This window comes from Coptis chinensis, chromosome 3, assembly GCF_015680905.1.
Source record: "Coptis chinensis isolate HL-2020 chromosome 3, ASM1568090v1, whole genome shotgun sequence".
Lineage (NCBI taxonomy): Eukaryota > Viridiplantae > Streptophyta > Magnoliopsida > Ranunculales > Ranunculaceae > Coptis > Coptis chinensis.
In genome coordinates this window covers 63,045,590-63,061,525 of record NC_141458.1, presented here as the reverse complement: position 1 = coordinate 63,061,525, position 15,936 = coordinate 63,045,590, and the positions used below count along the sequence as shown (strand labels likewise).

At 34.4% G+C, this 15,936-nt stretch overlaps 1 protein-coding gene across 2 annotated transcripts; it reads right to left on the bottom strand.

The window, feature by feature from the left end:
• Window positions 1–10,429: 10,429 nt before the first annotated feature.
• LOC147510351 (squalene epoxidase 1-like) lies at window positions 10,430–15,828 on the bottom strand. Of its 2 annotated transcripts, XM_086602341.1 has the most exons (7): window positions 14,932–15,828; window positions 14,540–14,610; window positions 14,248–14,404; window positions 13,864–13,952; window positions 13,437–13,653; window positions 13,072–13,347; window positions 10,430–10,640 (listed from the first exon to the last, which is right to left on the bottom strand). In XM_086602341.1, the coding sequence occupies exons 5-7, from the start codon at window positions 13,470–13,472 to the stop codon at window positions 10,605–10,607; spliced, it is 348 nt and encodes a 115-aa protein (XP_086458467.1). In that variant the 5' UTR covers window positions 13,473–13,653; window positions 13,864–13,952; window positions 14,248–14,404; window positions 14,540–14,610; window positions 14,932–15,828; the 3' UTR covers window positions 10,430–10,604. The 2 variants fall into 2 exon arrangements, with proteins under 2 accessions (XP_086458467.1, XP_086458468.1); XM_086602342.1 differs by lacking the exons at window positions 14,248–14,404; window positions 14,540–14,610; window positions 14,932–15,828 and adding an exon at window positions 14,130–14,207.
• Window positions 15,829–15,936: the final 108 nt, after the last annotated feature.

Sequence of the window (15,936 nt, the reverse complement as noted above, 5' to 3'; positions counted from 1 at the left end):
CCCATATGCATAATAATAAGATTCGTGTATTTAATTAAACATCATCATGTATAAACAATAAATGTTCATTGGCTTTGTAAAGGCCAAATATCCCAACAAGCCAACAACATTGCAATTTCATCTCCCCCACCTCATAAGAAACATTTAATCAAACACTTTGTAAACAATAAACAAACTACTAATTTTCTACCAAAAAATAAAATAACGATCAAATGTTTACCATGTTAACGCTCACACAAGCCAAAATGTTAGTTTCTGGGTTTATGGCCAATGTAGGGTGCGTGAGTGGATCGATTGTGTTGGGAAACGGAACGGGGTTTAGACGAGTGTATTGCTCGTATTGTTCTTCGTTACCAAGCCTCGTCGTGGACTCTTCTCTCAATCTACAAAGAGATTTTTCGACCGAAAAATCTCTACCCTATGTTACTCATTTTGATTTCGTTTGTTTGGTTGAGAATTGGAGTGTGGAGAGGTTGGAGAAGTTTGAGAGACAATAAAATGGGAGGGAAGGAAAAAGAAACTTGAGTTTATGGTATGGACTATATATATACATATGGTACAGTTTTTATCGTTTCTACCGCTCGTCCCTCGATGTTATAACTGCTAAAAACACTATGATTAGAATGGTTTTTTGAGTTTGGCATGCCAAATTCAAGCTAAAAATCCTATGTGGCACCATTTTAGCAACCCATTTTACTAATTGGACTTGCTCTACTATAAAAATTGTCCTCACAATGCATACATGCATGTTTAACTAAGCATGTTTCCAAATGGATAGGAGAAATCTTCCGAGTTGTATGCAGAAGCTTAACTTGAACCCTGTGTTCCTTTAAAATATTTAATATATATATATACTAATAATAATAATATGTCGGGTTGAAACTTGAAAATTTGAAAGTGTTCAAATTTTTTTTCCACCAAACCATTTTAAGCTCTCAAGCTTTTACATGAGTTCATCTATATTATTACATTTTGGAATTATTGATATAGAAGTTCACATGCATATTTCTAAATCAAAATAGATAAGGTGAGAAAACACATTAGCAACACATTTTAATTTATGTGATTTGCCACTTGAAAATAGCTATTATGACTCATTTATTTGTTGATGTAATTGTAAAGTGTTTTTTCCCTTAATTTGTATTTCAAACTCTTTCATAATTCTCTTATTTTAAACTGAAACTATTGTCCAAAAATTGGTCTTAAAAGTATGAGTAGAAAAGTACTGTACAAACAAAAAACTAGTTTATTCATCAAATCCTAAGAGCAAGTCCAAAGGGAAGCTGTTAAAATAGGGCAGCTAAAAGGGTGCCACATAGGATTTTTAAACTTTTTAGCTTGACAGCCAAATTTGGCATGCCAAAACATGAAAAAACAGTCCAAAAGGCCTTTTCTAGCCATTTTTGTCATCCGTCACTGTTTAGTTAAAAGTGAGCAGTACTGTAAATAGTGACATACGGCAGTGAATACTGACCATGTGAACAGTATAGATGGTAGAAAATTGGCCGCCTGTTGCAATTTATGGCACGGACGGTAGAAATTGTGTGTTGTCAATCTCCTGGAACTTATTTTTAGCAGCTGCTAAACAAAACTACAAATTTACCGGGTATATCATACAAGTCAAATTTATGACTCGATCTTCTAGCTACCCTATTGGAATGGTTATTTGGTGTCTAGGGTGTTATATGGGCTGCCGTATATAGTACCGATTGGACTTGCTCTAATGTTTTAGATTGGGATTTGTATTTTTCTTTTTGATCAGTAAAAAGTGTTATATTATATATAAAGTAAAATAAAATTGTGTTACAATTTGGTACTGGCTCTCCGGCCATGTCGAGAGCCATGTCAGTGAAAGACAGTGTGACTGCGATTTGTATGGTTGAAACCATGTTATAAAGATCAAACAATTCATTGGGGTTAAAACTACGAAAGTAAAGGAAGCATTTTAGAACTTCAGTTATGCCAACTGGGGCCTTAGCCCATGCGACAGTTCTCGTGCTATTAAGTTTAAATTCAAACTTTACATCAGTTTACAACATCCAGACCCGCACACCATGTTAAGACGTCAACACTCCACCTACATAATTTGGTGTCGGTACGTAGTATGCTTTGTAACAATCATCCTTAAAGCCAACCCTTAACACCTGTTTACTTTTAATTAATACGAATCATGTAACAAAATTGGAGTGTTTTATTTCGTGTGTACAGTATTATATATAGAGTGTGTCGGTGCCGACAGCATGCATGGCATATAGGCCTACGTACAGATTTGCATGTTATGTCAAGTGTGAGTGTGATACGATCTAATTAGTCCCATTCCTCCTCAATTCCATATTATAGATTTTGAGGAACAGGAAGCACGTGAAGGTAAGTATAGTAGGGAGGGAGAAGTGAGGGGATGTTGAGATCAAATATTGAAATCTAAGGTTTGAGGCGAGGGGTGTCGGTGCGTTGTTTATTTCCATGACTTTGGTGGCTACGTGTTTTTTAACGGCTGTATTCCAGGTCCTCGACCGTTGACTTTTTAATACTTCTTGTTTCATATTTTGTTTTCTACTTTCTAGTCAAGTTAACTTATACAATTAGAGTCCGGTTCCTCTATAACCGGTTACATAGATTGATCTTTGTACCACATACACATCTTGTATCTCGGCGCACACACACGTCTCGAAACACACACACAGGTATCGAGGCACACACACACATCTTATATTCGGATCAACGGCGAGATAACATGGTTACAGAGATGATCTCTGTACCTGGTTGTAGAGAGCTCGAGTCCATACAATTATACGTGGTATCAAGGGCGGACCTAGGAGAGGGCTGGACTAGGCTTCAGCCCAGGGTCCTTTAGCTACAAAACAAAAAATACTATACTACCTAAACTACCTAAAACCCAACTGCTCAAGGCAAAAAAGTCTGCCCACATACTTAGAGCATCTCTAGGTGGTAGTATCACCTCTAAATTTGCTTCCAAAACTCGGAATTTTGTGAAAAACCAACTTTAAGTGGAAGCAAATCTGGTAGTATCACATGTCTAGCCGCATCCCTGAATGCAAATTTTCGATTTCGGATGTGGATCTTGCTATAATGGTAATAATGTCGCCGCCATTCCAAATGTCGCGTGGGTTTTTTTTTTTTTAGGCACAACATTCGCGATTTGGGAATTTTATGTTTTTTTTTTTTTTTTTTTTTTAAATTTGGGGCTTACATTGAGAGTGTCGCGAGAAGATCTAATGACGCCACAAAAATTTGCGGCTACCTAGAGTTAGTCAGATTTTGAGAAAAGTTTTGTCAAATTTCGGAAGCAAATCTGCAGGTGATACTACCACCACCTAGAAATGCTCTTAGAACTTGGGCTTGAAGGATTACACAATGGCATGACTATCATCTTTTAGGCTTTTAGCCCGGAGAGAGTTGAAGTCCTGGGTTCGCCCCTGCGTGGTATGTGTAGGAGACGTGCTCGCCATGACATGTGCTTAGAAATATATGGTGATCCATGATGTTGTTATTATTAATAGTATTATATTTTCATTATTTAAAAAAAAATCTTATTTAATTTTTGCAAATGATAATGAAGTGTCAAGTGTCACTTGAATGTGAGGCATTACAAAAAAAGTGCTTTGATTTTTATTTGGGTTAACTAGTATTATCCCTGACTAGATGAGCCAATTAGGATTTCCCTCTCACTAGAAAGGAAATTAGGATCCTCCAAAGTACACAAAAAAAAACCAACTTGGTTTGACCGTATTTTTTTTTGTGTGTATTTAGGGATGGGAGTGAGAGAGATTCCTAATTTCCCATCTAATATGAGGGAAATCCTAATTGGCTCATCTAGTGGGGGTAATACTCCTTAATTCTTTTTATTTTCTCACGTTGCATCTGGGATGATAAATAAAAAGTGCAATAGTTTTCTTTGATTTCAAAATCTAAACCTGCCTACGTTTATAATCTTTACACTCACAAAAACAAATGAAATCCTAGCTTTAATTTACAATCTCCATTAGCTCATCGTGCTTGACTACTGCTGATCATGTCTAAGTACAAAAAATAAACAGGGAATGATCAAAGGGCCGAAGGTCAGTAAGCTACAAAAGAAAGAGAAAGGAAGAGTCTTCTTAATTTTAGCAATGACAAAGAGGATATGATCCAAGTGTTGTTGCAAACTATATTAGATCCAAAATTCCCAAGACAACTTGCAATTCATAACTAGACATTAAGCGTTTTAAAGTGTTAGCTTAGCCTAACAATACAAAGCTGCCGAATTCCAGATTCAACTATGGGAAAATAATATGTCAGTTACAGCATACGGTTCTGATTGGTACTCGACGGCTACATTTGGATGTTGACAATAGAATCAAGTTCCGTCAATGACGCTGTGAATGGGAACATGAGAACTGCGAAGGAGACTTTTATTCCATGAGAAAAGGAAATACATTTTTACATGTTGAACTAAGACGCAAGTCCAATGGGTGCTATATGGGCTGCTGAAGGTGCTATACAGGGCCGGCGCTTGGCCTATACGGTCTAATAAGCCCTTATATGGCCCCCCCCCCAAAAAAAATCAAGATCAAAGCCCCCATTCAACCTTTAAAAACCCATTATATTAAGCAGATCCAGTACAAAACCCCATATAATTAAACAGATAAAATAAACAAAAAAAGCCCAATTGAAGAGTTTGCATTGGGACTTTTGAAATTCAGGCCAGCTCTTGTATAGCACCCCAAACACCCAAATGTCATTATAATGGAAATGCTAAAAGGGTTTTAAATTTGGCTAGTGTGATAAACCCAATTAAATTTGTAGTCTTGTCTAACAGCTGTCATAATTATATTCTGGGAGACGGACGGGGTCTGTATGTTAAATTTTGACAAACGATACACTTTCTGCCATCTGTACTTTAAACTTTTAATTTAAAGTTTAGAAAATATTGGACGGACGACACACTTTCTACCGTATCAATTTGACACTTCAATTTTAAAACCTCAATTGGAACTGTTTTTCAGTTTTCACATGACAAATTTGACTTGGCTAATTAAAACTGTCAAAAAAAAAAAACTTAGGTAGCATGTTTTAGTAGCGCCCTATTGGACTTGCTGTAACAAATTATCTTAAATGTGACTAGTGCAGAAAATCTAATTCAAGACACAAGAAGACATTTCAGATAGGTAGAGTACAACCATATATGCATCTCATTCAATCTTAAATTAATTTAACCATCCAGTGTAGTGCACCTAATTGATCATTCGAGTAGAAAATGCAGAACGAGTTTATCTTTAGCTATTAGAATTACACTAGCTTTCGAACCCGTCCTACGAACGGGTGCCGTTATATTAAATTATTCTAAAAAATATTAGTAACTATTCATAGCTATGAGATATGAAAATTATATTAATCACTTGTTCAAAATTTCTAGCACCACTCTCTATCAAAAGAAAGCACCAAACCTTGGTAAAACTCATCGATTTATTTTTGTTGTTATGTTTAATAATAGAAGTTTGATTGAAATTTTGTGAGAATGCCCAATGTGGCGAAGATGATATTGAAGCTACTTAAATAGCAAGGCATTTCCAATCATAATAAAATAATTATAATAAACACTACTTAAAATGCAAAACTATACTTGTTGAAATATTATATTCTCCCTATATATAATACAACTATGTTTCGAGGTTAGTTTAATGTATTTGCATCAAGTTTCCGATTTTACGTTAATTATTCTTTGAGGCTAGTTCAATGTAGTTGGATCTAGTTTTTGATTTCCCATTAATTATTCTTTGAGGTTAATTCAATGTAGTTGTATCAAGTTTCTGATTTTCCGTTAATTATTATTTGAGGTTAGTTCAGTGCAGTTGCACCAAGTTTACGATTTTTCCGTTAGTTATTCATTAAGGTAAATTCAGTGTAGTTCCATCTAGTTTTAAATGTTTCGTTAATTACTCTTTGAGATTAGTTAATTGCATTTGCATTAAGGTTCCAATTTTCCGTTAATTATTCTTTGAGGTTAGTTTAATACATCTGCATCCAGTTTCTGATTTCCCGTTAATTATTTTTCGAAGTTAGTTCGCATCTAGCTTCAAATTTCCGGTTATTTATGCTTTGAGGGTAGTTTGATGTAGTTACATCTGGTTTCCGATTTCTAGTTAGCTATTCTTTGAGATTATTTCAATGCATTTGCATCCAGTTTCTGATTTTCCGTTAAATATTCATCAAGGATATTACATCCAATTTATGATTTCCTGGCTTGTTAGTTAATATATGATTTTAGTTTAATACAGTTGCATCCAGTTTTCGATTTTCCATTAATTATTTTTTGAGGTTAGTTCAATGCGGTTGCATCCAATTTTCGATTTCCGTTAATTGTTATTTGAGGTTAGTTGTTTAATGCATTTTGCAAAGCAAGTTTTCGATTTCCCATTAATTTTTTTAGGTTTGTTCAATACTGATTTGCATCAAATTTATGATATCCCGTTAATTATTCATTGAGGTTAGTTTAGTGCATTTGCATCCATTTTTTTTTTATATTTCTATATTCGTTAATTAGTTTTTAGATTAGTTCATTGCATTTGCATCCAGCTTTCGATTTCTCATTAATAACTCTTTGAGGTTAGTTCAAGACATCTGCATCTAGTTTATGATTTCTGATTATTTATGCTTTGAGGTTAGTTCGATGCAATTTCATCCGGTTTCTGATTTCCCATTAACTATTTTTTGAGATTATTTCAATTCATTTGCATATAATTTCTGATTTCCCGTCAATTATTCTATGATGTTAGTTCAATGCAGTTGCATTTGGTTTTTTATTTTCTATTAATTATATTTTGAGGTTAGTTCAATGCATTTGCATCCAGTTTCTGATTCACCGTTAATTATTATTTGAGGTTTGTTTGATGCATTTTTGCATACCATTTTCGATTTCCCGTTAAATATTTTTCAAGAATTTGTATCCAATTTCTAATTTCCCATTAGTTATTCTCTGACATTAGTTTAATGCAGTTGCATCCAATTTCCGATTTCTAGTTAATTACTTTTTGAGTTTAGTTTATTGCATTTGCATAAAGTTTTTGATTTTCCATTAATTACTCTTTGAGCTCAGTTCAATGTATTTGAATCTAGTTTTCGATTTCCTTTTAATTATCCAATGTGGTGTGTAACACCAACTTTCTACCTATCTATCTGTAGTGTCCTTGCAAACATGACATAAAAATAAATCATGTTTGATATACTATATGGGATCATCAAAGATTATTCAGTTCCCAATTTCCCGTTAATTATTCTTTAAATTATATACCTGACTCACTATGTGGGATCTTCAAAGATTATCTACGAACGGGTCTTGTCATATTAATTATTCTGAAAAATATATGCATAACAATTATATACAAATATTATATTGATCACTCATCCAAATTTCTTATAACATGAAAACCCCACATACTCTCTATTAAAAAAAAACTCGCTATTGATAAAACCCTTCAACTTCATTTGTTGTTTAATAATAGAAGTTTGATTGAAGTTTTGTGAGATTGTCTAATAAGACGAAGTTCATATTGAAGCTACTTGAATAGCAAAGTGTCCCCAATTATACGAAAAAATATAAGATAAACACCGTTTTAAATGCAAAACTATACTTATCGGGACATTCCCACAATATATAACACAACTATATTTTGAGGTTAGTTCAATGCATTTGCATCAAATTTCTGATTTTCTGTTATTTATTTTTTAAGGTTAATTCAATGCAGTTGCATCCAGTTTCCGATTTCTTGTTAATTATTCTTTGCAATCAGTTTAATGCATTTGCATCTAATTTCCAATTTCCTACTAATTATTCTTCGAGCTCAGTTCAATGTATTTGCATCAAGTTTTCGATTTCCCGTTAATCATTTTATGAGATTAGTTTAATACATTTGCATCCATTTTCTGATTTCTTGTTTATTATTCGATGAGGTTGCATTTGCATATAGTTTCTGATTTCCTGTTAATTATTGTTTGAGGTTAGTTTAATGAATTTGCATCCAGTTTTCGATTTTTCGTTAATTATTTCTTGAGGTTAGCTCACTGCATTTGCATCCAATTTATTTTTTGAAATTAGTTCAGTGTAGTTGCATCCAGTTTTCGATTTCCCGTTAATTATTTTTAAATATTAGTTTCACGCATTTGCATAATGTTTCCAATTTATAGTTATTTTTTTTAGGTTAGTTCAATACAGTTGCATCAAGTTTTCGATTTTCCGTTAATTTAATCTTTGAGGGTTAGTTTAATGCATTTGCATCCAATTTCTGATTTACCGATAATTATTTTTTGGTGTTAGTTTGATGTATGTGCATCCAAGTTTTGATTTCCCGTTAATTATTATTTGAGGTTAGTTTAATGCTTGCATGTGCATCTAATTTCCGATTTCCCGTTAAATATTATATGAAGTTAGTTCGATGCATTTGCATCTAGTTTTCTGTTTCTCGTCAATTGATCTTTGACATTAGTTTCAGTATTATATATATTTTAAAATATTTGTCATTATTGGGGGGTTTTTTTTTTATTTGTTATTGTATATTTTGTGATGTTATTTTTTGTATAATTTAATTTTCCACATGTAATTTGTTTTGGTTTGATTTGGTTTGGTATATAATTTATTTAAGCCCAACGTCCACTTTAACTAAATCAATAGTTATATGATTTATTTAAGTCAACGTCCGTTTTAACTGAATCCGATTATTCCGCTAAAATTGGAAATTATAAAATTCATAAATTTAATTAGAATATGTCGTAATTATTGTGGCCTATGATTTTTGAAATTCTTAACTATGACTAAATGTCTAAATCCCACAGTGGATGACACCTCAAATTGATCCAACTTTATTTGTTAGAGCCATATATATAGTGCATACAATACAATTTTATTGTTTTGGGTATACACTATTACTTATTTTGTGATTAGTTTATTTTTTTTTCCTTTTTTCCCAGTCACATGTATGGTTAACAAATGCATAAAGTAAATGTTCAAGCAACTCAATTCATTTTTTCCTTTGTTCTTTCATAGTTTCATTATCATTTTCTAGAAATAAACTTTGTTATGTTAAACTTCACCTGAGATTAGTGTGGAAACTATTCTTTTTGATGTAAGGATTTTAGGAAAATCATTTTTGGTTGAAAATAATGTTTTTTGCAATTTAGTAAATTTTTTTTTCGTAATTAGCTATATTGTTTAGGAAAAGTTGGAGACTATGTGAAATTCTAGATGGGATTGTTTCTTTATTTATATTATACTTTTTCATAATTAGTAATAGAGTTTAGAAAAAACTGGAGTCTCTGTGAGTGCTCCAAAAAATAGATTAATTGGTGAAGGTATAACTATAATATATATCTCAGGATTTTGAATCCTTTTTTTTCATAATTAGTATTAGAATTTACAAAAAATTAGAGACTCTATTAAGCCTTGAAAAATAGAGCAAAAAAGGTATAACTATAATATACTAGCCATTTGGCCCGGCCTATGGCCGGACTTGCTACATAGATAGCTAATTACTAAAAAACCTAAAGTCCACTTGAATAAATAATATATATATATTGATAGCTAATTATTCATTACATATTTTGTTTGAAAGGTTTATGTTTTTCTAATATTTTTTGAAGGAGATTGCAAGCTCTCAAACCTTGATCTAGTAAGTGTAAAGCGTACATATATCTTTTCTGGCTGATACATCAGCCATGAGCGAAAGACAAATCGATATCAATTTCAAATCTAGATGAGAGTCCTACCTTAGCTTTCTCAGCTGCTTGACGAAGCATTTGGACAGCTAACTTGGCGATTATATTGTAGCATCAATCCCATGAATGCATTTGATCTCACTCACCAAATACTCCACTATGACATTGCCAAAGTCCTCCCCACCCAAGAAAGGATCGTGTTTTCCTACAATGTTGACCGACCGATCGATAGCCAAAAGAATCGATTTCTTGAGAGGTCAATCTTCAGGAACACATTTTATAGTCTGTTTGATATGCAAATAAATTGGATTTCCAGTCCCAATTGATGTATGGATGAGTTGCCTGCCAAGTTTTGTGAGTGTAAATCCGGATATCAATCTTAGAACTATATCGAACCACTACTTGTATCTAAAATTGACTTCTTCCAAGGTCCACTCAATGCAAGATCATTTAGAGGACCAACAGAGTAGGGAATAACATACAAAGAACTATTCAAGGGAAACCCGAGCAAGTTGGCATATAAGTGATATGCCACAGTTGCTCTTAAAAACAAATGGCTAACGATATTTCAATTATGTAATCTTTACTCCTACATACTAATGCATCATAATAGTTATAAATAAGAATCGAGATCCTATTTTAATCATTAATCAAACTAAACGAAGTTAATACACAATTGTTTGTGTTGTGGCGACAATCAATGATTTAATGACATTTATTTACATTCGGAGTTCTATACATAGAAATAATGAAAATCAGTAAACTCATAATGACTCTTTAGTTACCTAGATGTATATACAATTTTACAATTTATAAAAGATATATTTGAGAGCAGAATCCCAAGTCTCAACACACATTTTACAATGAAACATTCAATACAAAAGCAGTGTAATCTCCTATATTGTGACTATGTCTTTGTAACTGTCCCATACCTGTAGCACAATTACTATGAATTAGTTGGATTACAAAGTAAGGTAACAAAAGTGTGCATGTTAGTGTGATTATCAGCTCTATATCCAATCACAACATTACAAATCTAAATTAAATATCCAAATGCAACTCCCTTTGAGAACTCAAACAAATCCAAGTATCTATAATGAAATCAAACACCCTTAATGAACTTGCTATCCTCACCAAACTCATCCACAATTTCACTCTCACCTCCACCACAATATAATGGATTATTCCCAAAACTTGTATGATCAAAATTCCTAACCAGATATTGTTCTCTATAACTCCATGGCGGCTGGTTTTGCAAAAACCGACAATTTCAACACGCCATAACTCTTCATTAGAATTGTCCACTTGGGACTGTATCATTATGACTACTTATTCCCATCTCTTCAAAGTAAGGCATGTTCAACCAAATTAGTTTGTTTTCATATTTAAATTTGCTTGGATTTAAATATGAAAACCAAAACCAAAACCGACCACAGTTCCACATGCTTTTTCATTCTTCTTCCTGTTCTTATTATTTTTATTAGTGAAGCCATCTCTTTCACATAATCACATTAATCTTGACAACCAAGAAAACACAATCCGCGAGGCTAATGTTGCTCCCAACGTTAAGGTCAATTAGACCAGATTAAGGCAACTAACTCAAAGATAAGATTAAGGCAATGCATGTCTTGTTTGTGAGTGTGCCCAACTTCCACAACAGGTACCACCTTGACCAATCTCATTCTTACTAACTGAACTGTTCTGTTTCCCAAAAGATACACACAGACCAAGAATCCCACATATCTTTACATCCTTCAATGTCACATCAAAGTACTAAATTATTTACGATGTGGTAGTGGGCTAAGGTTTCAAGATACTCACTTCTCCCCACCCATCAAGTGGCGATTAATGGATGTGGTAGTGGGCTAGGGTTTCCGATCCAAGATACTACAAATCTCAAGTATATGGCCATTTGTTATCCAGAGCAACCATCACTTTGTATATAATAGCCCCCAAATAACTCTCCCAAAGAGAAAGCATCACAATGAAGGCAAAGATGGTGTATGTTTCAAGAATGACATAGTTAAAGCCAATTAGGACTTATTTTGATAAAATACATTAGTTTTACATTGGAACATCTTAGTTGTAATAGAATTTATTTACAAAAGAGAGTAGTGATGATATTGTGTGGATGCTTTTTCCTTCGCCTTTTTATAGTACTTCCCCGAGCAATTGGATTGGACTTGGTTCGAATACATGGGGTGACCTCGATGGTGATTGACGGCAAACCCCTCGTCGAATTTGAGGAGGAACATGTCGCCAGCTATAAGCAATTACCACTGATTCCTTTCAACTATCTGCAGGTTTTATTGGATTTCATATTCTTAAAAATTGATGAGATTTGTAATGAAGCCCGTGGTCTGAAAGCTTCGGAATGGCCCATATATTTTGAAAAAGATATTCGGAAAGCCCGTAGGCAATCCATTCAACACACCTAATTTTAAATGCCAGCCCATCCCTCAAGTTTAGAGGGCTTCATGTTTGTTGTTGCTCCCCCAGCCTTGCCCATTTGACAGCGAGTAGTGATGGCGATGTCCATCTAGAATTCTAGAGTCTAGACCGAAACCCGACCAAAAAAATTGCACCAAACCTAAACCCGTAAAACTCCCAACCCGAAGTCCCGAACCCAGACCCAAAAGCATAAAGTTTGGTTTGGATATACTGAAATACTATATCAGAAAAAGAGAGTCTTCCAAAGAGAGAGTGTGAGATAGAAAATAGTGTTCTATGCAGTGATATCTAATACAAAGCTTGACATCAGTAACTGAGTCTGATCACTGTCACTGAATTATTTACTTCACTTTCTCTCTCTTACTAACATCTGCAGGTAATGACCAAACCAATTTAGTAAAAAAAGTGAAAGTAGATCCAATTATCAGATTCTCATAGCCACCATTTCAATGTTTTGTCATTTCTTTATCACAGTGTCCACCAATCTAAAGTAGAAAATTTTGAAACCCCCCATCCAGTGATACACAGGAACATGGCTAGCTTCTATTTCAATATTTGGTCCTCTCCTTTTCAAATGTTCAAATTCAGAATTTGATTTATTATCAATCAATACGAAAATATACGATTATCTCAAAACATCCTAAGCAAAGTCGTTATAAATTATCAAAAGACGATGAAAGATTATTAAAAGACGGGAAGGGGCATATCATTAGCAGTCAACATATAATTATTTTGGATGAATAGTAGAAGTCAATAACTTATACTTCCCGTCCAGATTTATCTCTTAATTAAGTTTGTAGCCAAATCTCACTCTTTTCCTTTCATTTATTTTCGTCTTTACTTCAAACAATGGGGACTGTACCTATTTAAACATAGTTATTCAGGAAGATACCATCAAATAACCCAGTTTACCTTACGAAGAGTGTAAAAGGATTCTAAGTATCTGCAAAGTGAAGGCGCATCATTCAAATTCCGCAGAGGTTTGAGAAGGTTCTGTAGCACAACTATATCTGATAAAGCTACTGTCATCCCTCCACCAGTCAAAGGATGGCACATGTTGAATGCATCTCCCATTAATAGAGCACCGGGAGTCAGATGGGGAGCGGCTGGCATGCTTCTGTTTGGCATTGTTTTTATGTGTCCTTTATCAATTGCAGCTATGAAGGAATCATATAGCTCAGGAGGGACCTGAAATGCAAATGTTGCCAAGTAAGTAATGCCTTCAAAAAAAAAAATTTAAAAGATGTAAAAAGTCACGTACACCAGCTAGTATATACCTGAGGAGCTACCACGGTCTTCAAATAATTGGCCATTTCACCGCTATCGCCAACTCAAATATGGTATTCATTCTATATATCCTTACAAAGTCACAATGAGATTTCAAAAGCAATTAGGTACTCAACAATGTGCACCTTCTGATTCTCATATTTAGTTCCGACATCCAAGCTCAAATGGAATTGTTTCATGTCATACCGAAGTAAACTGCATGCGAACCTACACGAAGAAACAAAGATATTCAGACGCAGTAAATACAATAATGAACATACATTTTAAGTATCAGTACGGTCCATCCGCTTGGCCATGGTTTTCTAGTGAAAAAAAAGGTTAGCATGTACTAACGAACTCTTTCTGAAGGTAAGTGTAGTGGTATAAGGAATTAAGGATAACCATAAAAAACGAACTGTGCAAGAAAACCACTCATACCCAATGTTGACTGCAGTCTCTTTCTTATCTCCTGTGAGTAACCAAATCTTCAATCCTGCTTGGGCAAGTTTGTCTATGCAGTTAGGAACCTGAATTTTAAGTTGACACCAATCTTCAGTAATAATCAATACAATTCAATTACGTACTATATTAGACGATAGGTGAGACTGAATTGGAGATTCATTTAATAAACTCACTGACCCCATTTAAAGAATAAATAAAAGAGCGAAAGCTATAGAAATAGAAGTCGCAGCTATCATACGCACGTTGAGACATTTATCTTCTAATCGCTTATTCGAGCACATCATTTTTACCCCCCACACCAAAAAAAAAAAAAAAAACAGAGTCCTTTTTAATGGTTGTGCAATTAATCACAGGGCTTACAGTAAGAGCGGCAAAGCGGCAAAAAGCAGATCCACTGGCATTAGTACCAGCGTACTCATCATATTGGGCCTCCAATAAACGACGTTCTGCTGCTGCCATTGCCACAAACCGAGGATCATGCAAACCAACAGGAGTTCCAGATATCAGCCACCCTCCACTGAAATAAACAAAAAAAGGGGAATGTGAACAGTGCTGCTTGGATCTTCATTCAACATGTTAAATACTAAATAAGTGTCTTTCAATCTTCAAAGAATAAAATTAAATATAATAAAAAATCAGAGATAAAACTTGCCTGATATCAATGGTGGTATCATCAGGGCGGGGTTGAGATGGAACAGGCGCAGTATATCCAGGCTGGTAAGTCTGAACTTAAGAAAAAATCTGAGTTAGCAACTGGTCCAAACTCCATCATATTGCAGCAGAAAACAAATATGGGCAAGTTTGGTTGATTGATATACATATCAAGTTCAAAGCTCAATGAACATAAAAAGCAATGAGAGAGGAGCATATGGATGTAGATAGGGTTGTAGGGAAAAAAATAAAGAAACACACACACACACACACACAGAGAAAAAGAAAAGAAGAAGGCCTGAAGCCCTGAGCAAAATGAATCATATTCCTAAAAATCTTTTTGTCAGAAACAGAACAGTAGCCACCAACCCAGTTGTGCAAAGAGCTAATGACCTTTAATTACAGACAGCTGCATCTGGTAATCTTTGCGAATCATGTAGTCATGAGTTGCGACCCAAAAGTTTTGGGAATGACCATCATCATGCTAAGGTCCTCAAAAAGATAGAATGGTAATCTTTCCTCACCAGTGCATGCTCGAAGCTCCATTAAAGATTTCCAACACTGGTTTTGTTCCTCGAGTTCTAGTCAAGCAGCTAGAGTTGAACCGGAGGCCAATGGTCGTGCTTGCACAGTCATGGACACTATGAGGCTTTCAATAGTTCATGTATGTAAAGCATCATAGTAACTCTAATCTAGTAATCCTGCCGACGTCAGACAGCTTCCAAGTCTCTGTAATAATTTGAAGAACTTGACGTATTACTGTTGAGTGTCCAATCTTTGGAATCAGTAATCCAGGCTATTTGTAACTCTGTTTTCATGTTAAACAGGTTTAAAAGCATCAGTGATGTTTTGCAGCTCTTTGGAGTCTATGTTAATCAGCTTATTGTATAACTATAAACTTTTCAATAATGGTCTGTTTTCGTCGTATGTAAATGGTTCGACTTAATATGATGTTGGACTTAATGGAGTTCTTGGAAGTTTGTGCGTAACTGGGACTCTTTTCGTTTTTGTTTTTGTACTGTAATTCCCAGCCATTTCTCCAGTGTCGTAATTCGTCTCTCTTGTTTCTCAAATCCGACAAATGTTGGTTGATTGACATATAATCTTTTCTCTAAGTGTGGCCACCTGATGAACAGAGGTGTTTACATTACAACCTCACTTTAATTCCAGTCAGCTTACTCTGCCAGCCAGAGTGAAGACAAAATCCATAACCGGTTCTTCAGGAATAACTGTAGGTCATTTGTGAATCACATTATTCATCTGCTGATATGCTTGAATGGGTTGGGTATCTCCATTTTCAAAACTCTGACAGGCAAAACGCAAAGCAAAGGCTCTTTCATGTGTCAAAGCAAAGGCAAACGCAAAGCAAAGGCAAAACGCAACTATATGGTAATTTGT